The sequence below is a fragment of the Anoplopoma fimbria genome, chromosome 12 (assembly GCF_027596085.1).
Source record: "Anoplopoma fimbria isolate UVic2021 breed Golden Eagle Sablefish chromosome 12, Afim_UVic_2022, whole genome shotgun sequence".
Taxonomy (NCBI): Eukaryota; Metazoa; Chordata; class Actinopteri; order Perciformes; family Anoplopomatidae; genus Anoplopoma; species Anoplopoma fimbria.
Window position 1 is genome coordinate 18,164,673 of NC_072460.1, and position 26,261 is coordinate 18,190,933.

Genomic DNA, 26,261 nt, shown 5'->3' on the forward strand with positions numbered 1-26,261 from the left:
ATTTGTCAACAAAAATGTGCCGTGTTACCAAAGTGGGATTGATTAGAGTGTTACTACATTGTGATCATGTCGGGGTATTTTCATAGAATTCGCAGAGAGATTACCATGAACTAATCATGAGCCTATATTAAGGAGCACCAACACTCTGTTGGGCTTTTTACTGGAGTAAACCAAATGATTTCTTAAAAACAGTCCCACCCATTTTTAAAGCACACCAACTGTGTATATAAGCTGTTACCAACAGCTTATACAAACAGTTGAATAGGAACAGCAGGTACATCTCTTGGACAGAGTGGCAGACTCTTTCCATATTTACTTTTTTCTGAAGGAGGATATCACTTGCTTGAGTTACAGAGGTGTAACAAGGTAAGATATTTGAATGATGCTGAAGGAAAGAAGATGCCAAACTACTGTCTTTGATCACCTGAAAGATATTTGTTTTTATTTCCCATGTATTTTTGCTAGTTTATGCAACATTACATAAGTACATTTCTGTTTGTTTCCCTTTTTTGTTTCAGTTGCGTCTGTGTTAAAAAGCCTGTGTCTGTAGGTCTCGACTGGGAAAAACATGGGAAACGAGCAGACCAAAAACAAAGAGCAGGTGAAGAGGGTAACATTCTATTAAAAGTTACACAACAAAGCTGTAATGCTATATACCTGTAGTATTCATATTTTTGCTGCCTCTAAATAAGGGTTACGATTCACATCCAAAATTATGTGCAAGTTTATTCTTGTACTGATGGGTTTTTAAAAAATGCTTGATTGTTCAGGGGTTTATTTACAGTAAAAAATGTTTTATTTATAAACCAAATATTGCTGTTGAAATGTAACCCACTGTAGATAATGTATTATGAGCTGTGGAGCTAACACAGGCCAATCTTTCTTTATTATTATTTATAGAATGGGAAAATTAATGGGAAGCATAGAAATGGATCAGCAAACGGCCTCTCTGCAAACTTCTCGTCTAATGGTATGGACATTGCTGGTGAGTGAATGATATATATATTTTTTTTCTTCATGTTTAGATAAATAATTGAAAAGTGAAAAATGATAATGATTTAACTGTGAATTAGTGGTAACATGTATTAAGCGCATTGTGAAATTATTTTCTCTTGGAGAATCCAAAGATGAGAGAATATTTGTTTTTGCTCATCATTATTCTGTTATCTGTTTTATTGTATCTTGCTCTGTTGGAAAATCCTGTACATCACCAGATCTTTTCATGTGTGTGTTGGATTAGTCCTTTGGACTTTTATAATGCTCTGTCAACACAGTGACTCACAGCTGGACTCTGTCTTGAGTCTTCCAATGTAAACTATAGGCGTAGTCTCAGACATTGAGAAGGAGCCACTATTTGTCCTGTCATGGTGTGGTTTGTGTCTTTGCTGTGAGAATTTTGCTGGAGGATTCCCACTGGGACCTGACTTTGTCCAACAGCTAATGTTGACTCTGGAGATAATGATAATGTCACTTGGCCCGTGTTTACTTCATGAAAACTTGCACATAGATATCATGCATTAGTGTACCGTAATGTTGAATGCAAAGAGCTTAACATTGAAATCAACATTGTTATGTAATAGTGGTGACAGCTGTGAACTTCTTTGGTAAAGCAGATGAACACACAGAAGTAATTATTAGATACGAGGAATTAATGCAACATGGAAAACAATTAGTAACATTTTGACAATTTAAAGAACCAGTATATATTTAGATCTATAATAAAAATAAAAAAAGATTAACTAGCAATTATAATTGTCTTGTGCTAGTTTGCGAGTTGTCAGTCAGTTTGGTAATTGCATGATCCAAAAATTTGAATACAATCGAATATTTTGAAATTTTATTCACATTTTTATAATGTATTATTTTCTTTCTTTTTTTTTGTTGCAGTTAACAGTGAGACCACAGTTCAGCAAAATAGCAAGCCCCTCTCTTTAAATCTTGCCACTGATTCAAATGAATTTGTGATCATCGAATCAGAACTTGCTAAAGCTCCAGTTATTTCTGAAATCCTTGAAACCATCATCCAGAAGGAAGAGGTCAAGGAAATTAATGAAGATCAAACGGATGTAAGTCGTGCATTTTTCATATTCGTTTTCAAAGGTGAAAGTCTACATTCTTCTCATTGTCAACACATCCCATGAAAAGATAAAAAAACGAGTGTTGTCTGTGTTGCCAAAACCTGATATATCTTATTCGTCTGGGCCACAGGGCTCCATTTTTGTTCAAAATGATTAAAACTAAAATGGTCACACTGTTGCACTAGGCAACATGTTCCTATATTATGATTAACATGGGCAGTATAGTTTATTTTGACTCAATCCTACTTACATTGCTAAGTGTTATATATAGGAGGTTAGGGAAATCAGGTTGGTTGTTGGTTTTGGTCTTTTCATTGGATTTGTTCCTACTTAGGGTAACATAGAATAATGCCAGTCTTAATGTTTTCAAATCTATAAAACAATCTGCATGCCAAATTGCCTAAAATCACATCAATTTAGCCATTCAAGTAAGCCACTTTAAGCAGTACATAAACAATTCCAAAAACAAATATTAAAAATAAAAATAAATAATTTCCGTAATCAACAAAACATTTATTTTACTTAGAGAATTGTTCTGCTGTCTCAGTCACAATGTGATCAAGCACATGGTTGTCATATGTGTCCTGGAATAAAAAACAACTGTCTTTTATTTAAACACAAATGTTGATTTTCATGATAAAGGACTCAACCTCAAGTGGAGAGGAAGATGCCACCGTGATCGTCACTGTGCACCGAGAGAACTTTGATTGTCCACATCGAAAAGCTGAAACATTAACACAAACGGACAGAAAAATTGAAGCAGATATTTCAATCCAAACTGGTAAGGATGATGATGACACAACCACTGATACCAAGGGCCTGGGAGAAGAAGTAGTTGCCATGGAGACAGCAGCAACTGAAGAAGATCCTCTGAATGAGTCGGTCTGTGTCATTGCTGAAGAGGTTTTTGAGGAAACTGCAAACGAGGAGCCCGTAGACGACAAGACAGCTGAGATCAGTAATGAAGAATTGGTCATGGAGAGCATTGTGTATGAGAATATAATGTTCAGAGCAGAACGGGTGGAAGTCACTGACATCAAAAACTATGATCCTGAAGAAGAGAGCTTGAATGGGCATGATGAAACTGAGCCAGACATTGATGCAGAACCAGAATCTGACCCAAAAGAATCCATTATATTAGAGGAAATTGTTGCAGGGGAAAATAATATTGAAGAAACTTTGCCATTGGAGGTCTTTACCAGCCTTCCTAGAGTGGTAGCCGATTGTGTTGAGGCCGTTTTCGCCGTTTTACCTGAATCCACTGGCTTTTCTGCTGTGAACACGTCAGAGCCAATTGCAGATGAAGTAATTACTGAAGACAATGGTGAAGGAGCTGGAGACATGTCGGTCGAGGTAGTGCTGACTGAAACAGCTGAACCTCAGTCAAATGCTATCACCCCTGATGTGGAACCAGAAAGAGTTGAAGAAGCACAACCAAGTCCTGTACTTGTCAAAGACGATACTGAGTTGATAATGGAGGCAGCAATCAATGTCCTCACTCAAGAACATGAATCTATTAACATCGCTCCTCAGGAGGCTGCAGTGGATAATGGCTTCCCCCTGGAAGAAGAGGTGATCACTGAAACAACCTATGTGGCCCTTCCTGGAGAACAAGAAGCAAGCATTGCTATTCCAGAGGAGCCAGTTGAGACGGTTGCTGAAGAGACGAATGAAGACGCTATAGAAGCTTTATCAAATGAAATTGAAGCAGTGCCAGAAAGTGTTGAGGAAGATATCACAAACACAGTTGAGGAACCTGCAGATGTGCCACAAATGGATGCCAAAGAATGGTCTGAGCCTTGCGTTTCAGTACAACAGGAACTCGAAGACGAAAAAGTCGCCCCAGCCGAAGTGCCAACTGACTCTAATCAAATGGTTGAGTTGGTCTGTGTCTTTGTTGAGGAGCTTGTTGAGGAAACTGCAAACGAGGAGCCCGTAGACGACAAGACAGCTGAGATCAATAATGAAGAAGTGGTCATGGAGAGCATTGTGTATGAGAATATAATGTTCAGAGCAGAACGGGTGGAAGTCACTGACATCAAAAACTATGATCCTGAAGAAGAGAGCTTGAATGGGCATGATGAAACTGAGCCAGACATTGATGCAGAACCAGAATCTGACCCAAAAGAATCCATTATATTAGAGGAAATTGTTGCAGGGGGAAATAATATTGAAGAAACTTTGCCATTGGAGGTCTTTACCAGCCTTCCTAGAGTGGTAGCCGATTGTGTTGAGGCCGTTTTCGCCGTTTTACCTGAATCCACTGGCTTTTCTGCTGTGAACACGTCAGAGCCAATTGCAGATGAAGTAATTACTGAAGACAATGGTGAAGGAGCTGGAGACATGTCGGTTGAGGTAGTGCTGACTGAAACAGCTGAACCTCAGTCAAATGCTATCACCCCTGATGTGGAACCAGAAACAGTTGAAGAAGCACAACCAAGTCCTGTACTTGTCAAAGATGATACTGAATTGATAATGGGGGCAGCAATCAATGTCCTCACTCAAGAACATGAATCTATTAACATCGCTCCTCAGGAGGCTGCAGTGGATAATGGCTTCCCCCTGGAAGAAGAGGTGATCACTGAAACAACCTATGTGGCCCTTCCTGGAGAACAAGAAGCAAGCATTGCTATTCCAGAGGAGCCAGTTGAGACGGTTGCTGAAGAGACGAATGAAGACGCTATAGAAGCTTTATCAAATGAAATTGAAGCAGTGCCAGAAAGTGTTGAGGAAGATATCACAAACACAGTTGAGGAACCTGCAGATGTGCCACAAATGGATGCCAAAGAATGGTCTGAGCCTTGCGTTTCAGTACAACAGGAACTCGAAGACGAAAAAGTCGCCCCAGCCGAAGTGCCAACTGACTCTAATCAAATAGTTGCAGAGGAAAATAATATTGTAGAAACTTTGCCATTGGAGGTCTTTTCCAGCCGTCCTAAAGTGTTGGCAGGTTGTGTTGAGACAGTTTTCGCCGCTGTACCTCAATCCACTGGCTTTGCTGCTGTGAAGACGTCAGAGCCAATTGCAGATGAAGTAAATACTGAAGACAATAGTGAAGGAGCTGGAGACATGTCAGCTGATGTAGTGATGACTGAAAGAACTGAACCTCAGTCTAATGCCGTTACTCTTGAGGCCCAGGAAGCAAATTGCGCTCCTTCCTCAGCAACTTCGCTGATGGAAACGATCTCTGAGGTTGTTTGTGAGGAGCTTGATCCAACATCTGCAAACCAAGACGTGCCTGTAGAAGATCTTTCTGTCCCTCTTGCGACAGTACTTCTAGTTAAGGTGGAATCTGCCCATGAAGAGGTCACTGCTGATGATGCTGTTGCACCGGAGGATGTACCAGGAATACCTGAACAAGAAAATCTTGATGATGAGTGCGATAGTTGCCCTGAGGAAAAATTTATCATTGTTGAGGCTCCCAATAAGCTTGTCCTAATTGAAGAGCTACCCGAAGATACTTTAAGCTCTACTGATGATGCAGTCAAGCCTGAGTCCATTCCTGAAGATAGTACTACAGGTGAGAAGGCTGAGGTTGGTGAAGATGTGATAGCTGATGTGGGACCAGAAAGAGTTGAAGAAGCAGAACCAAGTCCTGTATGTGTCAAAGACAATGGTGAGTTGATACTGGAGGCAGCAATCAATGTCCTCTCTCAAGAACATGAATCTAGTAACTTCACTCCTCAGGAGGCTGCAGTGGATAATGGCTTCCCCCTGGAAGAAGAGGTGACCGCTGCAACAACTTCTGTGGTCTTTTCTGGAGAACAAGAAGCAAGCATTGCTATTCCAGAGGAGCCAGTTGAGATGGTCGCTGAGGACACAAATGAAGATGCTATAGATGCTTTATCAAATGAAAGTGAAGCAGTGCCAGAAAGTGTTGAGGAAGATACCACAAACACAGTTGAGGAACCTGAAGATGTGCCACAGATGGAGGCCACAGAAGAATCTGAGCCTTGCGTTTCAGTCCAAGAGGAACTCAAAGACGAGAACGCCGCCCTAGCCGAAGTGCCAACAGATTCCAATCACGTCGTTTCCGAGGAGCCTGTGGAGGAGAGTTCGAGCCTTCTCCAGCGTCAACCAAAATCCAACGTGCTGATTGTCATCCTCGAGATAACTGAAGACGAAGTTATGAAAGAGGCAATGAATGAAACTGACAATTCTGTCGTTGAAGAGTACTCTGAAGACTCTCAGATTGTCACATCAGATAAGCCTGTGTCAGAGAGTGTTGAGGCTGTTCCTGAGGCCACTGAGGAAGAAGTCATCCCAGAAGATGTTGTTGCAGCTGAATGTAACCTTTTGACTTCAGAGGAGGTAGCACCAGAGGTCATTGTTGAGGGAGAGACTGTAGAGGAGGCAGAGAATGAATCAAGTGTGAACTCAACAGATTCAACGTCGGACTCACAAAGTGTCACAATAGCAGACATGGACGCCTTAGCTGTAAGGCTGCAGTCAGCTTGTATAACAGTTGTTGAAGAATCAACATATAGGCTTGGTGGTTTAACTATATCTTCACTGGGATACAGTATTACTGTTACTATTCAAATAGCCTCAAAGCAAGAACAGCAGTAAAATGTTGGAGGAATTGTCTTAACTTTTGTTTTGAAAAGTATTGGTCTGCCTCCAGTATATCACGTGTTTAATGATATGTGGTATTAATAGTAACCCAATTGTAAAATGATTTATGTTTTATCATGATGCAAAGTGCCTCTGTTTTTATTTATCATCAACACGTGCCGAAACATTTTCCAATAAAATAAAAAATGAAAACATCTTAATCTGTCATGATTTTGAGCATTGTCTATTTGCATTCTTTTGATTGGGGTAATGTGCCGAATAATACCTGGTTCCAAAACTGGAAGGGCTGTAGTGACTTTGAATAAGAATGAATATGAAATTTGAATCAGGCCATGCTGAAGGAACGTGTAAGTGAATAGATTTATTAATGATTTTTCAAAGATAACTCAGCATCAACACACAGCAAGGTATTTGAGTTTCCTGACATTTATCAGGGCAAAACTCTCACACATTTTTGAATATCAATGTGTGAGGGGTGGGACACAGACATAAATAAAAGGCTGATTGTTGACAATGCCCTGAGTAGGCAGAGGCATGGTTGGAATTGTGTACTCCCATCTCAATGCTGCGATTAAGACACTCACTGCTTGCATTATCAGCTGTGCTGCTCTAACATAATTCTCAAAGGCTAATTCTTTGTGATGGTGTATAGGCGACAGCTAACCTAAAGCAAGAGTCAGAATCATTGACGGAGCCAGAGAGTGTGACTCTAAACTCGGGTCCAGAGGGAGAAAAAGCACCCGAATCTGACAAAGGAAACAACCAACTGCTGGAAACCAAAGAGGACAGTAAACCAGAAGAGAATCCAGTTATGAACTTCTTCAAAACACTAGTAAGTGACACTATTTGAGAAATTAAGCATGGTTTATATGAACTTGATATTTCGTATTGATTGTAAAATTAGACTGCTTGGGATTTATTATTTTAAAGAATTGCTTTAATCAAAAGTGAAAAAATAAATCCACCCTTTTAACTTTCAAATATTACTGAAGGCAAACAGATGCTCAAACAACAAAAATGAAGTCAATGAGTATTTACATTTTTACTTATGGCCTCACTGCAAAAAAAACTGGTAATTTGCCTGATAAAGAGGTGATAACAAATTAAACGGTGAAGATGTTGTGTTTAAGTGTGGACAGCGAGTCCTCTTATTGTTGAGGTATATGAAAAAGTGACTTTTAAGACAACAAAGGTATCCATAACAAAATCTGCCATGATTACAGTGCCTGATGGAAAAGCCTGACACAAGCAGCTATTGTATTTCCTCTTCATAGTGCTGTCTTTTGGAATCATGCCGTTTTAAAGAGTTACCATTGCGCTAGCCCCATGCTAATCAAGTCTCTGAACATGCGGGAATGTGGTGGTCTATTGTTCAGCCCATAGTGTGAGCTCACAAGGGAGGCCTGTGCAGTTGGAAGTTGAGATTCGTGAAGATAGAGCGAGGGCAGGCCTACGCCATCTCCGGAGCACAATGGCTGTCACAATGACAGCGCATGTACTGTATGTGCTCTGTCAGGGCCCTCAGTGTGCCTCAGTTAGCTTATCATAAAGGCCTATGTATGCATTCATGAAAGCCTTCTATTTTTCAGTTCTTGTTACATCAACCACAGTATTCACAGTGACTATGTTTTACACTGCAGTTTGCCAGCTATATGAAATTAAGAGTTAATATTTGAAAGTGGGCATTGTCGTCTTATTTTATGTCTGGCATGAATACAAATTATTGAAAACAGTTCATTGTTCTATCTTGTTACACAGGTGACTTCCAAAGTAACCATAAAGGCAACAGCTACTCCTGATGCCACAAAAGACCAGGTGACCAGTGTATGAAGCATTAAATCACACATAAACCATGTTAAATGATTAATTCATCATGACTGTACCACAGAGGGATTATTCAGAATAGTTTTCATTTTCTTTGATTTCCTTTAGATATTCAGCTATATATCATGATTATTTTGGTTAACAGGGCCGAATCAGTGAACATAGTATCGTAAGGGGTTGATTATTTGACTAATTCATTGCACAGTATATTGATCATATGTTGATTTCTTTTTGCTACATAGCTGGCATGCATTTCTGTCTGATATCTCTGATTCCAAAAAACATTTTACTTCTGAAGAAACAATAGGTTCTCCAAAGTATTTAAAGGACATGGACAAGCTTTTTTTGCAGATCTTTTTTTGCTTCAGTTTAACGTTATTTCTCTAACTGCTTCCTTTTTTTCTGTTGCCAAATAGTCCCAGAAGGAGAACCAACCAGAGGCAACCACTACTGTGAGCACAATGCCCATAAAGTGTTTTAATTAGTTTTTATTTCCCTAGAAAGCATGTGTTTACCGGACAAAGTTGGATTCAGTTTACTTCCTGAAATTCTACTTTATTTGCTAATGTTGCATTGCACATACTAATTCCCTGTTTAATAGTTTATGTTGGATAATTACTTAGTTGCTAAACTGAATTGATCACTGCCTTGCATTTATCTTATCATACCTCACATAAAATTGTCATTGTGTAAAATGCCTTTGCTGTTAAAGGTGACTCTGAGGACAGTTTCCCATCCAAAGCATTACTTGAACATCTATCTCTTGAATAGGTGGCACAAGTATCTGAGCCGCCTGCAGCACCCAAAGGAATGTCTATCCCACCGCCACCTCCTCCAGAACCACCAAAAATGGAAATCAAGGCAGAACCAGCTGCTAAACCTGTCAAACCCACACCAAAAGAGGAACCAAAAGCTGCTGCAAAGGAACCCGAGTCCTCAAAAGGAAAATCAGCCAAAGATACTCTAAGCAAATTCTTCCGTTCAAAGGTAAACGAACAGCGAAATGGAGTGTATGATCCACAGTGAAATCAGATTATAACTTAGTGTGAAATATACTGTATGTCAAGGCATCCAAAGGCAAGGGTGCTTCAGCAAGTGGAGCCAATGCCCCGGCCAAGTCTGCGGCAGTGGTACAGTGGCACATTATTATATTCTCAAACTGACCATGGCTCATCCTGTTACTAACTGAACAAGAGCTGGTTTGTCTGGAGGTGGCAGAAACTGAGCGATTTGCTCTTTCCAAATTGGAACCTTCTGCAATTGTTTAAGGTTATATGAATTCTACTTTGAACCTTATCCAGGCGGATCAGGTTTTTGTTGTACTCTTTTAAAAATGTGACTCCACAGCTAGACATGTAATCCTAAAAGTGTGACTTCGGTCAAAAGGTTTCGCTGTAAAAAAGCCTCATGTTAGCACCGCTGTTTCTACCACAGTCCATATTTCAATGATACATTTTATTCCCAACATTTAAATTGCATTAGTGATTAATTTCATTAAAAATGCTTTGCCATTTTGGGAAAAACACTAAGCTAAGTATGAAGCTAAAATCAGGAGACAATTAGCTTAGCTTAGCACAAAGACTGGAAACAGGGTGAAACCTGTACCAGCACCTCTTCAGTTCACTTATAAACACATTAAATTGTTTGTTTTGGTTTAGTAATCTTGTTTGTTTGTCACATTGATGTTGCCAGCCAACACAACTTCAATTTTTGTGCAAATCAAACCAAAGAGATACAGCGTAGTTAGGGAACTTCACAGGCACTGGAAGGTGTAGGCTATTTGTGAACTTTGGAGGGAGCTGGGCTAGCTGTTTCCCTTTGCTTCCAGTCTTTATGTTAAGCTAAGCTAATCACCTCCTGGCTTAAGGTCTATACTTAGCTCACAGTCTTAAGAATGGTATTGACCTGCTCAACTCTTGACAAAAAAAACATTGTGTCAATGAATGTCAAATGATTCATTTGACCAGTTCATATTAATCAGGATTCACTGTCATGCTAATATATGAAGCTTTTCTAAATTAAGACATGTCCTTTATGTTTTTTTGGCTTTGACTAACAATAAGAATTCCTAAACTGTCCTGCAGACAAACAAGGATGCAGCACCACTGCCAGCAGTAGAAGTAGAGGTACAACCAGTTGTAGAAGTACAGGTAAACTAGAGAGCATGCTCAATCTTCTCAGATGTGTTCAGGCATTGCTAATGTGTTTTAATGTGAGTGTTAAACTCAATGCTGTTTTGGCAAAACTCTCACAAGTACAGTGGGTCTTGTTTTTAATCATCTTATAATGGTTACAGATGGTCACAACACACAGGCCAGATACAGTAAATTACAGCATTTTTACTTGTCCATCTTAATTTGCATCTCTTCAGAATAAAAAAGTAGCTTTGCTCTACAGGAGACACCAGTGGAAGTGCCAGAGCCAGTTGTTGTAGAAATCAAGGTAAATCAAAGGAGAGTTCTTAATTTTGGGGTTTGGTCTTTTTTAGGGTCCTAAAAAAATGTTCTAAATTGCAAAAAAACAAACAATTGACATGCTCTTCATTCATGCATTTGCATCTGCTCAGAGTGAAAATAATGTTGAACCCCATGACACACCAGAGCAGGTTGCACATCCAGTTGTAGAAGAGCAGGTAAATCAGCAGGAAGTGCTTGGAAATATTAAATATACATTTTCTTCGTGCTGCAGGTACCTCTGGCATGATGTTGTAGCAGTTGTACCAAATATTATGTTGAACCAAAAGTAATCTTTCATTTATTTGCGGTAAATGTGGTATTTGCAGTCATTATTTGTTCATGTTTTGATTTCGCAAATTTTTAAAGGATTTATCCATTTCTATCATCAATTTTTTTAACCTGGTAAATTTACATCATGCATTTACAGCATTTCATACAGCATTTCAATTGATGGGAAGACAAATTAGTTTTCCTTTCCTGCAGATGGTGGAAGAGGTACCACAGTCCGTGGTAGAAACTGAGGTAAATTAAGGGAGTTCAACAGTTTGGGAAAAACGCTTATATGCTTTCTTGCTGAGAGTTAGATGAGGTGATCACTCTGTGGCTGTTAAGTATGAGGCAACATCTACCAGTCGCTTAGCTTAGCTTAGCATAAAGGCTTGAAACAGTTATTCTGGCTAACATCCTGGCTCTGTCAGAGGGTAACAAGATCCATCTATTGGCAGCTTTAAAGCTCAGTAATTAACACATTATATATTCTTATTACTTTCCACTTTAATTTTATTGGATTAACAAACAAAATATACGGTATTGTGTTAAACAGTAAGATTTCGTTAATTTTGAACGAAGCCAGGCAAGTTGTTTCCAGCTGTTTTCCATTCTTTATGTAAAGCAATGTCTCCTGCATCATGCAGTATATAAAATATAGTAAAAATGGTAAAAAAAATCTTCTCATCACTTGGCAAGAAAGCAAATAACCTTATTTCCTTATGTGTTGAAACACTTCATTCAAAGGAGGAATATACAGTGGAGACATTACCTTTCCTATTTTCTTGTCTATCTTCCCTTACAGACAATAAAATGATTTACTTTTGTGCATGGTGTTGTGGGCTTTCTTCACTTACAGGGACTGGTTCGTATCAGATTTTTCTGCTTCATTTTCTGCTCTGATCCTGCCTGGACTCCCCCCCTTTACCTCTTCTTTCACTTCACAGGTGGCATCTGCTGCCCTTACTCTGTCAGCTTCAATCCTGGTCCTGCCTTTAATTCTTAAATACCTCATATGTTTTCTGCCGTCTCATATGTCTCTGCCGTTTTGATAAAAGAAGGTGGATTCTTCAAAAGCTGGCACTTTGGAGGCCGCTGCAAAGCCAGAACCACCACCGCCTGTCCAGGAAGCAAAGAAAAAAGGCTCAACACCATCCTTCTTTTCTCTCTTCAAGCCTAAAGTAAGGACCTATTCACTTAAGCCTTCATAGGTTTTTAAAATGACTAAAAAGTATAAGTTGTGGTAGAATTACTAAACATTAAGTAACAGATTCATGTGAATTTGAGGTACTGTTAGACCACATGACCACACAAGTCCAGGCAGCCTCCTCAAGTGGAGTTCGGTTCCTCAGGAGAACAACTGGGGTGGTAAATACAGTAAAATTACCTCTGGAGAATAAATGCATTATTAATCAGAGTAATATCATCAATTACTTCTGGTATTAAAACTGCTCTAAAACCTTTTTTGGCAGACGCATTTATCTCCATGTGTTATTATATTTAAAAATCATAACAGTGCTTCTATGAACATTGCTCATAATGTCGCAGTCACTAAGACACACTGGATCCTAACAGCTGGTACATCTTAATGTTGCTTAAAATGTTACATCTGATCTTACTGAGTGGCGCACAGCTCTAGAACTGGAATAACTCACTTTTTCATTATGCATCGCAACACTTTCAGGCTGCTGATCCCAAGAAGGCGACCCCTGCCCCAGCTGCAGCCGCAGAGACAGCCAAAGCCAAGGAGGAACCCAAAGCAGCAGCCAAGTCAGCAGAGACGGTTGTAGATAAACCGGCTTCAGTGGCCTCCCAAACTGGAGGTGATGCAGCCAATGCACCCAAAAAACTGGAGAAGAGGAACTCCATCCAGCTGTTCTTTAAAATTCTGGTAAGGAGACATTGCTGATTGTTTATTCAGATTCATATTGTTAGCTTCATTTCCACTAGATGGCAGCAGCAACTCATTAAGTAACTGAAGGTGTTGGCCCTACTTTTTTCAATTTGTGAATTGTTTTGCCTAGTTTGGTTTTTAATAAATTCCAGTTAATAAATTTGACTTGAATCAGCGGACTCATATTTCATGCAGTGTTGCAAGCAGTTAAGTTTAATGAAACGATACTAGTGAAAAAATTAGGAAGAACTATAAAAATGCAAAACAAAAACTAAGCCCTCAAGTTAATAATGTTCCCCAAAACGAGCATCAAAAACAATGCTTCTACAGCAGACTTCATTTAAATGCAGTAAAATATCTAATGGGTTTGATAAGTGTTCAGCTTTGGCATGGATTACATGGGTCTTTCAAGAAAAGATTAGTACAGTAGATATTGGAATGATACATTCTTTCCCATTTATGTTTCAGGGTCAGAAACGCAACTCAACAGATGCCGGGGTCCAGACAGAGCCAGCCACTGCTGCTCCAGCAGCTGAGAAGGCCAAATGAAACCAAAAACAACAGCAAAGTTTCCCTGTACAGACTCCCTCTCTCTTTCTCGCTCTCACCCAATCTTTATATCTCTCTCTGTCTCATTTTCCTTTCAACTTTTATTGAATTGCTTTAACTACATTTTGTTTTTGTTACTGTTTAGAAGTTACAATATGCAAGGAAAGGTGACTGAAAAGGCAAAAAGCAAGTTGAGAGAAAGACACACAGCAGGTAGTTGAACAAGTGGTGATTTGAAATGGTCTAAGGTGAGGTTGTTGAGATATATATTTATATAAATACTTTTTTTGGTCATGTGAATGCCTTGCCAAGAATAGCAATATGAGTGTGAACCTTTTCTACAGACAATTAATGTGACTTATCTCTGTTTTTGCGACTTAACACACATGCAATAGTCGGTAAAATGCATTGCTTTTAGCAATTTGTTTGTCAAAAACATTTAAAAACAAAGGTTCTATTTTTACAGTTCACACCAGAAAAAAAACCACACAGCTGTGGTTGTGCAGCGGCTCATACTAAATTACACCGCACTTAAATCTATATGACATTAACATTAACAGTGCTTAAAAGAGCCAATAATAGGAGCTTATTAGTATAACAAACTGCACTTAGAGATTTTCTTAACTTTGCTATGTAGACTAAAGCACATGCATACATATCCTAAATGCCATGTATTGGGCCATATGGGAAAATCACAATCTTTATTGTTGTGAGGGGAACTGACTAAGTGTAAAAAATAAATCTACGGTGAATGTCCTTGTGTTACGTTTTCGAGTCATGAATCAGTTGATTAACTTTTTATTTGATTGCAGCTCTTTGTGTCATGTAATCTAATGGAAGTCTTTTAGCGTCAGTCACTTGTGTTTGGTATTATGTCAAATTAATATCGTGCTTTTGTTTGCCTTTATGTATGTATGCACGTATGTGTAACTTCAGCTACTTTGAAGACAATAAATATGTTCACCATTCGTTTGTTCTTCCTCCATGTAAACTGCAATAGAGAAACCTAACTGGGTGTTGCAACATCTCCAAAGATATGCGGCTCAGCAAGTTTGGCAAAAATCATACAGACAACAGTCCAAATGATTTTAATGCAAAAAACTTAAAGCACTGAACTTGTGAGCAAACAACGCACGGCGCATGAGTCTGACCTCACTATCTTGGGTGTAGAAGAAAATACTCTAAGCTTTACTCATCTATGTGTTTATTTTGTTGCCTGACAGATGAGTGACATTTATCTGACAAACAGGGGAGGAAAAAAGAAAACTGACCGCAGAGCAGGCCGTCATTTGTAACTGTGACAGACAGAGAGATGGCTGCTGGACGTCACTATGGAATACTAATTTACATTTAGAGTCCATGAGACACCTTAGAGATAAAAGATGTAAAACAAGATCTTAGGAATTGTATATTTCAGGTAAAGGAAGCCCTCAAATATTCTATTACCATTTATGATGTAATTCCTGTGATGGATAACACAGGGTGCAGTCTTTGGAAGGATGTGTTTTAGATAGTAATGCCTGAGACCCACCATTCACCCGCCATTAAGTGATGAGTCGCGGCCCCCGAAGGCATAACTCACGCTGCTCCTTTATTATCAATGAGACGCACTCCTCTTGCATTACCCTCTGTAATCGTTGTGATCATTTTAAATTGTGCATCAAAGTAATTGCCACGGCACTTAAGGAGAAAAAGTGAGGTATTGCCTGCACACTACGAGACATGTGGTCCATTGTCAGTCTTCTTCTCTGGGGATTGTTTAAACTAAGATGAATGTGTGAATTTTTGCCAACAGTATCGATGGTATGTGCAAATAGCTCATCACCACACATAAAATCCCCACTTCTCAACATTCTCTTAAAATTAAAAAACGTCATAGTACCGACACTGCATTTCACCACCACTTCCTCATGTCTTCATGCTGTTATTAGGAAATTCACTCAGCCTTTTTGCTGCAAAAAAACACAGTACTGATAAAGGTAACATCTGCATGTCTCTACACGTCAAATTGTGAGTGATTTTCTGTAGAATCTGGCGAATCCTATCTGTGTAAAATCACAGACAGAGATAAGCTGTATGTCTTACTGGAATTGTAAATGGTTAAAAGTATGGATTTAGCACTGCATAAAGATTGTACACACTGCACAAGATCTGCTTTACCACCATGTTGCTGCAGTTCATCCCGGGACAATGGATGTGACTGTGTGAATGCACCGAGCTCGGAGGGGGGTGGAACAAGGGAACAGTGGGCAGGGGAGGCCTGACAGGAGGCCTGCTGTCAGCACTAATGTGCATCAGGGCACTGCTCGCTAGTAACAGGTCTGTTCTGTGAGGAAACATTAGGGTGAAACAATTCCGGGGACTAGTGGGAAAGACAGTAATCGCAGATTCTGAACAAACTAATGGTAGTGATCTTCTACAGGCCTGTGTCAGTCCCTTTAACCAAGGGGGAATCAGCAGGTCCTATAAGCATGATGTGTGTGTGTTTGTGTGCTGCGGAGGCATTCTAATGCAGATGCTCTCAAGTGACTTTTAGGGTTTGTTTTTGGGGGGTCTTTTCAGAGGAATGTTATATCCTGCTGGAGAGACAAAAGGTGTCTGTAGTTTGATACCACAAATGCTATAAATGACTGAAATGTCACTGTTATTCTATGTTGTGAGTTTGAACATTTGCTTGATATTTAAATCAGTGATGTGATCATGTCTTAACCTTAAATGAAAGATGATATGGTCAGCTGTGGGTTGATAAAAAAACAAAAACATCGTAAATTATAAGATTTTTAAGGCGAATGTCGAGATTAAATGCTTCTATTTCCTTTTTGAAATGTTTGTTGCAGATGAACAGAAATACAACCAGTTGCCCTGGGAGATATAAATGACATAAATGACATAGAATTGTAAGATGACTGGTGCCCAAAACTCATCAACTGTGCTGCTACAGCAACAATATGATGATAGTAAATATATTGTTCCAAATAGATTTCTTGTGGAAGTTTATTCTTTATGAATGTGGATTATGGTGGAGATATCACTCCTTAACACAACGATATTAGATTGACCTTAGACAGATGGATACTTATTTTTGAAAAAAATATTATTTTTAGCCCTTAGAAAATCTGTCTAAATTGATTTCCAGTACTGCCATTTCGAATATGAGATATTTAAGAGACTGTTCCAAGTATTTGTAGTTAATGTTTGAGAAGAGATTAAGGTCAGAAGAATCATTATACCAATATGCTAGTTTGTCCGGCTTTCAATGATCAAAGAAACTAAATTAGTTCAATAGGATAAAACTATAAAAACTATAAAAAAAACTATAATGGTTAAGTAACTATTGAATATTGACCTGAGTAAACATATTTTGCTCATTTGTTTATTGATGTAACAGTTACTTCTTCATTGTATTGTATTTTCCCTGTAATGGGCAACAAGTGTGGCTATCCACTTACATTATATTATTTGTTTCCTTTGTTTTATATGAGTGACTTTGTCCATATGAGTCACTGTGGAATAAAGATAAGTCTTTCAGACAAACAAGGTCATGCAGTGTACTCTAACCTTTTTCTCAATGTATCCTAAGGAAAGAGGCAAAAATATTTCAAACATGTGCAGACCTCAGAAAAGGAATGCTTTTGGTGACTGACGAAATTTCTCTGACGATCAGAAACACAACAGCTGGTTGCACTGAATAAACATTACCGACTAGGGGTGAGAAAGGAGATTATATATTATCAGTGTCTCTCAGGAGCAACACCAGGATTATGAAAGAAGCCAGGCTGTGAATCTGGAAGAGAACAATGCAGTCAGCTGCTCCTGACACGCCAAGACAAAAACAAGCCACCACAGCCTTTCCCCATTCACTGATCCAGTTCCTATCCGGCTGTCTGTCCACTGAACACATAATTATTCATTCAAGCCTTCCCTTTTTTTTCTTCTCTTTATCTTTAATTGAAATGCACAGCTTTTGGTTTGAATTCATACATGTAAGTGTTTTTTGTTGAAAGATACAATCTGTAACAAAGAGTTACAGCAGGATGGTGGAGGAGAAATGACATTAGCATAAAGTCAAACAATATGTTAAAGTTAATTAAATCAGTTAAAAGTAAACAATGTTTGGGTACTTGTTGCTGCCATTACTGCTAGGGGAAATTAATGCTAATTAGTAAATTGCAATATATAATTCCTAATAAAATTGCCATTCAGTTAAAGAATATGTGTTTGGTTGACACACACTACCACCACCTCTATATAGAGGTATTTCTTTATGATAGGCTTTATCATCTCCTGGCAATATCATCATCCTGAGGCATCAGACTGCTTCTCCAGATTGATAGCCTTTCACACAGCCTTTGTGGCCACAGAACAATAGGAAATGAGCGGGAGGCCTCAATGTGTCACATGTGGTGCCTTTGATTAACATACTAGACTTGTTTGTGTAACAGGATCTCGGGGTGAGGCAAGAACACCAAAAAATGATTCAAGGTATTGCAGGGGGTACAAAAATGTTAATTTTAGGGCGCACATGTGGGCGATTGAGTCTTATGCCAAACACATACAGGATGTTTCAGTTTCTACTGCGAGTCCTCAGAGAACACATGGCTCATTTAAGCCAAGATTTGATCAGATGAAATAAACATTGACATTTTTTTAACTATATGTACAAAATTAGCTCACATGTGTCATATGCCATAGGCATTAAGACCCTTTATTGGTATCTGGCACGTACACAATAATCACATTCATTACTACTTTTGGTGAAGTCTGCTTGCCAAACCTGCAGAGCTACTTTAGATCTCCTTACATAGAGAACAACGAATTGGTCTGACCTGTTTGGTAATGAGGATTTCAAAGCTACTTTTAATATAAAAGCAAAACACTATAATAGTCTATTTAAGAGGGAGGATGGGGCAACAGCCCTGCCTAATGTGAGAGACAGTTTTGGTCTTTGTTCACTGTTCTTTAGCTGGAAGTGGTTACTGATAAAGTTTATTTATTTCCCAAACTGGCTCGCGGATAGAAGAGTGTGTGTGTGTCTCAATAATGAGCGCACACTGAAGTCTAGTGAATATCCTCATTGTACAATGTATGGATGTAAGCTACCATCAATGCCTGGTGTCTCTTTAGAAGGGTTTAAGGGTGGAGGAGGGGCTGTTAGTCAACTTCACATTAGCCAGTGGGCGCTACTGTAGGTGCCGGTCTTTATCTCATATAAATCATGGTATTCTTCTTAAAGAACCAAATAGTTATTCTCCATTAGCCCTGTCATAATTTAGTATTATCATTAGGATTAATATAATATAGAATTATAAACTAGGATATGTTCTATCTAAATAAGAGAAAGCATCCCCCTTTTTTAAGTTAAAAATTGCAGTAAGTGTATGACTTTATCAGATGATTAGTTGATAGCAAAATTGTATATAAAACTTGCCTGCTTCGAGTTATTTTGCATTTTTTTTTTATAAATGGGAAGAAGCTCAATTCTGCCATGACTCAACCAACCTGCTTCTGCAACAAAAAACCCCAAAAAAAAAAAAAAAAAAAACCCTCATGTAACTGTGAAAAGTTTGAAGCACCCCTCCCCCATCTCCACATGGTAGCTGATGCATGACGTGAGAGCGTGGAAGAAGGGCTCCTTCTCTAGGTAGGTTCAGTGCAGCATTGGGACTCCATATGAAACAGTTGTTGTTGTGTAGCCTCTGGCTCTAATCAGCATAAGAAACGCACTCTGTGACAGTTTACATATATTAAAGTAGCATTCATACGCGTTATGATATAGACGAGCCAAAAGTCAGAATACTAAATAGAGGAAGAAACCCATTCTATTAGATTGTAAGGTGTCATGGAATTTTAATTTAGGGTGTTTTAAAAAAAAAAAAAAAAAAAAAAAACACACGACAGTGATTGAATACCAAAGACTGTCAAACCTGTTCACCTAACCGGTAAGTAGATAGCTCTTAGAAATACGTCATAAAAAAAAGCACGTTAGAATATATAAGTTCATAGTGTCGTGTATTCACATAATGAGTAAAATCCTTTTATCTGTTATTTGAAACCACGTGACTGCCCTATGGGGTTTTTTTTTCGGGGGGGGGTTGGCGTGCACGCGCTCCATCTTCCCCTTGAGAGAGAGCGGGAGCGCGCGTCAGAATTCAACAGCTGCACAGTGAGAGGAGTCGAACAAATATGATTCACATCCAAACAATTTAAAATAGGTGAGCTGTCCACCTCAAAAGGGAAACCTCGCGTTTTTTTGTGTGTGTGTGTGAGAGTGCGAAGTGAAGAAAGCGACTCTCTCACACACACACACACACACACACACACACACACACAGCTTCGCTCCGTAGTATCAGTGTCATTATAAATCCGGAAATTCTCAGTGGGTCGGTATTGTTTGGTGAGTTCCTACACGTTTGGAGACGACAGAAAGTGTTGCTTTATTCACGTTTAGTTAGTGGACTTCTCGTTGAGTTGGGTTACTTTATTAGTTTATAAACTGGGCGTTAAACAACACATGAATAAGCAGCAACGTAAGTACACACAGTCTGGTTTATTGTTGTGAAATGAACGTCACCTCTCGGAACGTGTTTGCAGTTGAGTTATTGTAACGTTATCTAATTGAATCTTTTGATTTGAGCACATCGGGTTAACGTGATTGGTGTTGATCAGTATCGCTCTGAAAGAAGTCCTCGTGTTCTGCTTATTATACACACATAGACATGTAATAACCACTCTGTTCAAAAGCCTTATTGACTTTAACTTGACTGTAACTTTTAACTATAACTTTTTTTAACATTCCACCAACCAACCAACTAACTAACTAACTCCTCACGGGCAAACTAACGTTAATTGTAACGAGAGATGTTCTTGAATAACAAAGTGGCTCACACACAAAGCATGCGTGTGGGTTTAAAAAGAAGAAGAAGAAGAAAAAAAAAAGAAAGATCACACTGGGTCATTATAGGCTGTTGCATGTGCTCACCTGGATTAAGTCAAAAGCTAATGAAGACAAAGTATTAAGAATTAAGTAGCATAATTGGGCATTAGTGTTGAGATGATATTATTGAAGGAAATAGGGCTTCACTTGGAGATTCCTAGAAACTTATTATCATCAACTACATTGCCCAGCTTTAACACTTTATTGTAATGCAGAATAATGTATTTGGGTAAATGTTTAGATATTGTGATTCTACAGTGTTTTGTTGTATGCGTTTGCTGTTATCACAGTCTTCTCTTTTCATTTGCATAAGCATAGAGCCTTTAACTGGCTGATCCAGTCACTCCACCCTCGTGCCAATCGAACTAAGAGTGTGACAGTCCATTAGACAAACTGAGAGAGCTGCTATGACCAAGGAGGTAGTTCCAGTGGTCACAAAAACTGAAGTAAAACACAAAATGTGCAGTGCGTGAGTCAGAAAGGCAGCCACTAGGCCAGTATAACATCAAAACAGGTTTATATATCAGTTGTCTACTGTCTATTGTTAAATGTTGTTTAGTGCCTGGTGTGTGATCTTGAAAACAAGATGGTGGTGAAGTTGTGTAAAGCAGAATGCTCAGTATTAACAGTAATCGTTCAATGTTGTGGTAGGTGAATATGTTTTATTCCACTGCCGTAAATTATTTAACATTTTATAGTGACTATTATTGTTTAATCTTAAACAATGCAGCGTACACATTTATCTTTGTTTTGAACAAAACCTATTTAAATGTGAGTGGAATGACAGTATGAACCTATGCATTTGGATTAACCCTATTAAGTTAGTATGATATGTATGCCAAATTCTGTGAAGATTGCTAACAAACTAATAATACTGGAAAGCACTATTTATTGTCCTTATGTTTTATTAATGGCCTCTACAGAGAGGAAATGTGTTGTCTGTGCAGTTGATTTCTAAAAAAGATACATTTCCTGTTTCAGTGTGGTGTATTTTCAACAGATTTGATCTCCAGTTAGGTAGAAGCTACCCGATTCTGTTTTTACATGCAGCAAATCCTAAAAACCTTTATTTTTTTTTATTTTTCACTTCCAGGTCCCTATTCTGGACAGAGTGTACAGCGTCAGGCTTCTTCTTTCAGAGGACAATGCCGACTCACACGCTGCCCCCGTTTGTGGAGAGCCCAGATGGACTTGCCCAAGATATTCTGATTAGTAACAATGCAAGCGTCCCAGGACCTGGCTCTAGCATGACACCGCACAGCATTTACTCAGAAAAGGTCATGTTGCAATCTGGAGGAGGCGCACCACTATCTTGTATGTTCTGTGATCAGACTTTCAATCAGCAGGATGAGCTAGGACCCCACGTATTAACACAGCACCCCACTACTTTCTATGAACCAGCCGTGCTCAGAGTTGAAGCAGAGTTCAGGATCCCAGGAGAGAGACCCTGGCCCAAATCGAGCAACTTTCCCACCGACAAAGAAGAGGTTCACAGCTGTATTGTGTGTGGTCAGGTGTCACATGACGCCACCGAGCTGGAGACCCACATGAGGAAGCACAAGGACTACTTCACTTACTGCTGCAATGTTTGTGGACGGCGGTTTCGAGAGCCCTGGTTCCTCAAGAACCACATGAAAATGCACGTAAAACCAGGAGCGAAGAGCAAAGCCCAGCAAGATCAGGAGACCACGGTCACAGTCAATGGCATCGTCCAAGACCTCGCTCCAGAACCAGTGGTCACTGTTTACAAAATGTGCCTGGTGTGTGGATTTTTCTTCCCTGACCATGACAGTTTGGCGGAACATAGTAAAGTACACAATAGAGAGGTGGAGCCAGGCAAAGATAAAGAAGAAGAAGAAGAGGAGAAAATGGATGACACTACTGAATCCCTTGCCAAGCAGGAAACATTTCTTCACAGTCTAAACCTTATGCCTCGCTCTACAGGGAATAGTTTGCAGCTCGAGAGATCATCGAAATGGATTCCCCAGCTGGATCCCTTCAACACATATCAGGCCTGGCAACTTGCTACAAAGGGCAAGATAGCAGTTGGTCCTAATAATATCAAAGACATCGGCCAGGAAGCCAGCACAGACAATGAGGAATGTGGCTCAGATAAGGAGGAGTTGAGTCACATTTGGTCTGAGGGACCAGGAGACAAAGCTACAAAGGAGGTCCTCGGGAGAGAGCCGCGGTCTCAGCAGCAGGCTGGAGTAGAAAACCCAGCCCCGCGGCGCAGGTCTTTAATGCAAAAAGTAAGGACAAAGAAAGGCCAACCACCTGTGAGGACTGTCAGAGAACCTTCAGGACCTACCACCAGTTAGTCCTGCACTCCAGGGTCCACAAGCGCGAGAGAGGTGGCGAAGAGAGTCCAACTTCCTCCGTGGATGGGAAGTCGTCAAGAGCAGGCTCACTTGAGCATGCAGAGGAGGGCTGTGAGGAGGGCTTCGAGGAAGCAGCACTGACGGAAAACCTGGTTCCAGGTAACTTAAGAGCTCATTACACGCTCGTGCTTCACTCACACGGTCTTAATTGGGGTGTAGGAGTTGAAAGAAATGTTTTTTTGTTTTTTTTTATATACACAAAATTCTGTTAAAAAGTGCTCCCTCTACTGTTGGGAGGGATGATAACACGTGCCTTTTTGTTATTTAATTTCTTGCCAAATTCCTTTCTATGTATTCATTTATGTATTTGTGTCTTTCAAAAAGGTGAAGATGGTTTTGATCGATCAAAAGTCCGATCTAAAGCGTGCAGTTACTGCGGCAAATCATTCCGATCGAGCTATTACCTCACAGTTCATCTGAGGACTCACACAGGTATTTCCAACACATTTGGCTTGAATGAATCATTTTTTGAATATGATACTGCTGCCTACATTACCTCATCTGTGTACAGAAAGACACATTCTGTGGATTCTGTTTTAAACTATGCATGTAGTTAACTGTACTTCTTGCTGTTTTCAGGTGAAAAACCGTTCAAGTGTGCTTACTGCGACTATGCTGCAGCCCAGAAGACTTCACTGAAATATCACCTGGATCGGCGTCACAAGGACAAACCTTCCGTTGACATTCCCAGCAGACCCGGGGCTTCAGTGCCTTCTCCTAACGACAGAAAGCACGGAAATGACAGTGAAAATCCTGCTCCAAACAGATCCAAACTCTGGGTTCCCGGAACCAGATCGTGTACCAATGGAACACCAGAGGGCAGATTTGATGGCATAGGTAGCAAGCTTGGCAGACCACTCGTCCAGATGAATGCTGAGTATGATAAATTAATTGCCAAGTCTGCTTACTCCCTGACTGATGATGTAGTCGTAAAGTGCCCCAAACCTGTTAACCTGAAGATGGAGCGGGAGGAGATAAAAGACGAGAACTCTGAGGCCCCATTAAATCTGTCCTTAAAAGTGTCTCTCTCCATCCCTGCCAGTGCGGAACCCAGAAATGCATTAATTCCAATTGGCTGTTCGTTTTGTGCGTATAAAACCATGTACCCAGAGGTCCTTATAATGCACAAAAAGCTCACTCATAAAGACAAGTCAGACAGCACAAAAAGGAATGGATTCGGCAGTTTGAAAGAAAAACGCTTCACAGGTTGCCCCCCTGCGCTGGAAGGCAAAGATGTCACCCCACTTCCCATGATTGACCGGCGCCACCCTCGTCGAACCAAGTCCCCGCCCCCCCAACCTGCAAAACCACAAGAAAAGACGCCCGTTAACCCACCGCAACCCCCGAAGCGGTCCCCTATCCCCGCACCGGTACATGAGGTCGTCGAAGAGACCCAGCGTTGCACGCCTAACGTCGACACACATCCCAGTCAGGAATCCTCCAGGTACACAGAGCTCCTCAGGAAATCCAACACAGGCAGCAAGTACGCCATGGAGCGACCAGGCCCCCTGGACAGAGTGGGAATTGGGGAGAGGAGTTACCCAGCGAGAAGCGGCGCTCTTTGGCACTCGGACGCTGCCAGGCTGTGCCTGTCGAGTCGATTTGGGAGCCTCCCCCAGATGGATTTTGGTGAGCCTTCCAGCAAGAGATTGAAGTATTCGGTACCCACAGGAAGGGAAGCTGACACCGCTGAGAAGCCTGGCTTTAGAGGAACAGCCGGGAACGTGTCCAACAGGCTGCTTATCTCAGGGAGAAGTGTGAAAACCACGTCGCAAATGTCGGGCCCATCCACAGTTTCCGACACCTTGGGTTCTTTGAAGGCAACATCCACGGCCATCGGGGGAGGCTTGGAGGCCGAGTGGAGCATGATGAACCTTCTGCGCTCCTACACACCCAATGACCTGGCATCGCTCTACCATGGCTCCCCGGCCAACCCCGGCCATGGAGGACTGGGCAACCCAAGAGCAGGTATGTATTCGGTTAGCTGGTTTAGTGGCGCAGTTTATTTTTATTCACATTAGGCTACATCATATCTAAGCAGTTTGTAGAGTTAACATTAAAGATGTTTCCTCAGGTGGCAGAACTGTGCTGTACCAACACTTACCCACTCTGTCCAACCTTCAGAGGAGAGACCCGTCGGGCCCTTTCCCTAATCAACGCTATGGGACCACTGACAAAAGTACCTAAAGTGGCACCAAGGTAAAAGGTTGAAACATATTTTGTGAAGTATGACAATTAGAGCTTTTTTTCCCCTGATTTTTCAAACCCTGACCAGTGTATTTTTTTTTTACCTGGTACTTGATATAAATTAATCAACTCATATTTGAAAACATAAAAAAAGTATATTTTTCTTCTCTCTAGATTTGAACTTGTACTGCTACCTTATTTTGGAAGACTTCTTGGATAATTTTTTACAATGATACAGATGAAAGAGAGATGTTTCATGCTCAAAATATCTAGGTTCCCTTAATTTAATATTTTTTCAATAGAGGGAAATTGTGTTGCATAGGCATTTTGTGGCTAAGGCCTTTATTGTGCATTTGTTTTGTTTTGTTTTGTTTTTTTGAAAGAAAAAAGTGCAGATCATCTCTTTTGAAAATGTAATCCCATGGGTGTGCACTGTGATATTTGTTTCCATTCAGAACTGTTGCTTGATACCTAATTTTACCCACACTAATGTTCAGATATCTGTAAGTGTCTGTGACATAACAGTAAACTTTGTATGTGGGATAACATAAATATATCCGTAAGCTTTCCGTACATAGAAATGATATAAAGTTAAAACTTAAGAAATGTAATTTGTGTGAGAAATTGCTGCTTTGTTCACTTACTGTTTACATCCAGGCAGTAAATAAGCACTATTCTAATTATTTTTTCCCGATTTTCCAAGGCACTGAAGGTTTGGGATTTTTCTGTTTAATAACTTAAAGGCTTCGGCCCAGTGGTTTACAAACGGGCAACGGTAACAAGTCCTGTGTATGTTAAAGCGGTCTACCTCATGTTGTACTCTCAACGCTGTTATTTTTGTAAAGCTGCTGTTGCCATAATGTCAGCTGAGCCTCAGCACCTAGTTTTGTATCGACTAGAGACAGATGTTTTGTAATATAACTAGACGGACATGTGTTTTTCGGGTTGCAGAGTATTTGTCAGACACCCCATAAAACACGGACTCATCTGGAGGTACAAAACGCCTACTGCTGAGGCCATATCGACCTATGGCTCATGATTAACTGTAACAGTGTGGGTTGAGGAGTTCTTTGACATACTTGGTAAGCCCAGTTTTAAACACAACAGCTTTCCTGG

The 26,261-nt window shown here is 40.0% G+C and overlaps 2 protein-coding genes across 3 annotated transcripts; both read left to right on the forward strand.

Annotated features, from left to right (window-relative positions):
- Positions 1–7,436: 7,436 nt before the first annotated feature.
- On the forward strand, positions 7,437–14,605 carry bcas1 (brain enriched myelin associated protein 1). Of its 2 annotated transcripts, XM_054609894.1 has the most exons (7): positions 7,437–7,485; positions 8,412–8,468; positions 8,894–8,929; positions 9,249–9,464; positions 12,259–12,381; positions 12,885–13,091; positions 13,563–14,605. In XM_054609894.1, the coding sequence occupies exons 1-7, from the start codon at positions 7,465–7,467 to the stop codon at positions 13,641–13,643; spliced, it is 741 nt and encodes a 246-aa protein (XP_054465869.1). In that variant the 5' UTR covers positions 7,437–7,464; the 3' UTR covers positions 13,644–14,605. The 2 variants fall into 2 exon arrangements, with proteins under 2 accessions (XP_054465869.1, XP_054465870.1); XM_054609895.1 differs by lacking the exons at positions 8,412–8,468; positions 8,894–8,929 and adding an exon at positions 9,545–9,607.
- A 4,611-nt stretch (positions 14,606–19,216) lies between these two features.
- Positions 19,217–25,283, forward strand: znf217 (zinc finger protein 217). Its single transcript, XM_054609041.1, is given in 6 exon segments — positions 19,217–19,284; positions 21,671–22,823; positions 22,826–23,057; positions 23,283–23,390; positions 23,538–24,926; positions 25,033–25,283. Coding segments are annotated over 6 exon segments (3,036 nt in total). The 5' UTR covers positions 19,217–19,243; the 3' UTR covers positions 25,146–25,283.
- The last annotated feature ends 978 nt before the right edge of the window (positions 25,284–26,261 follow it).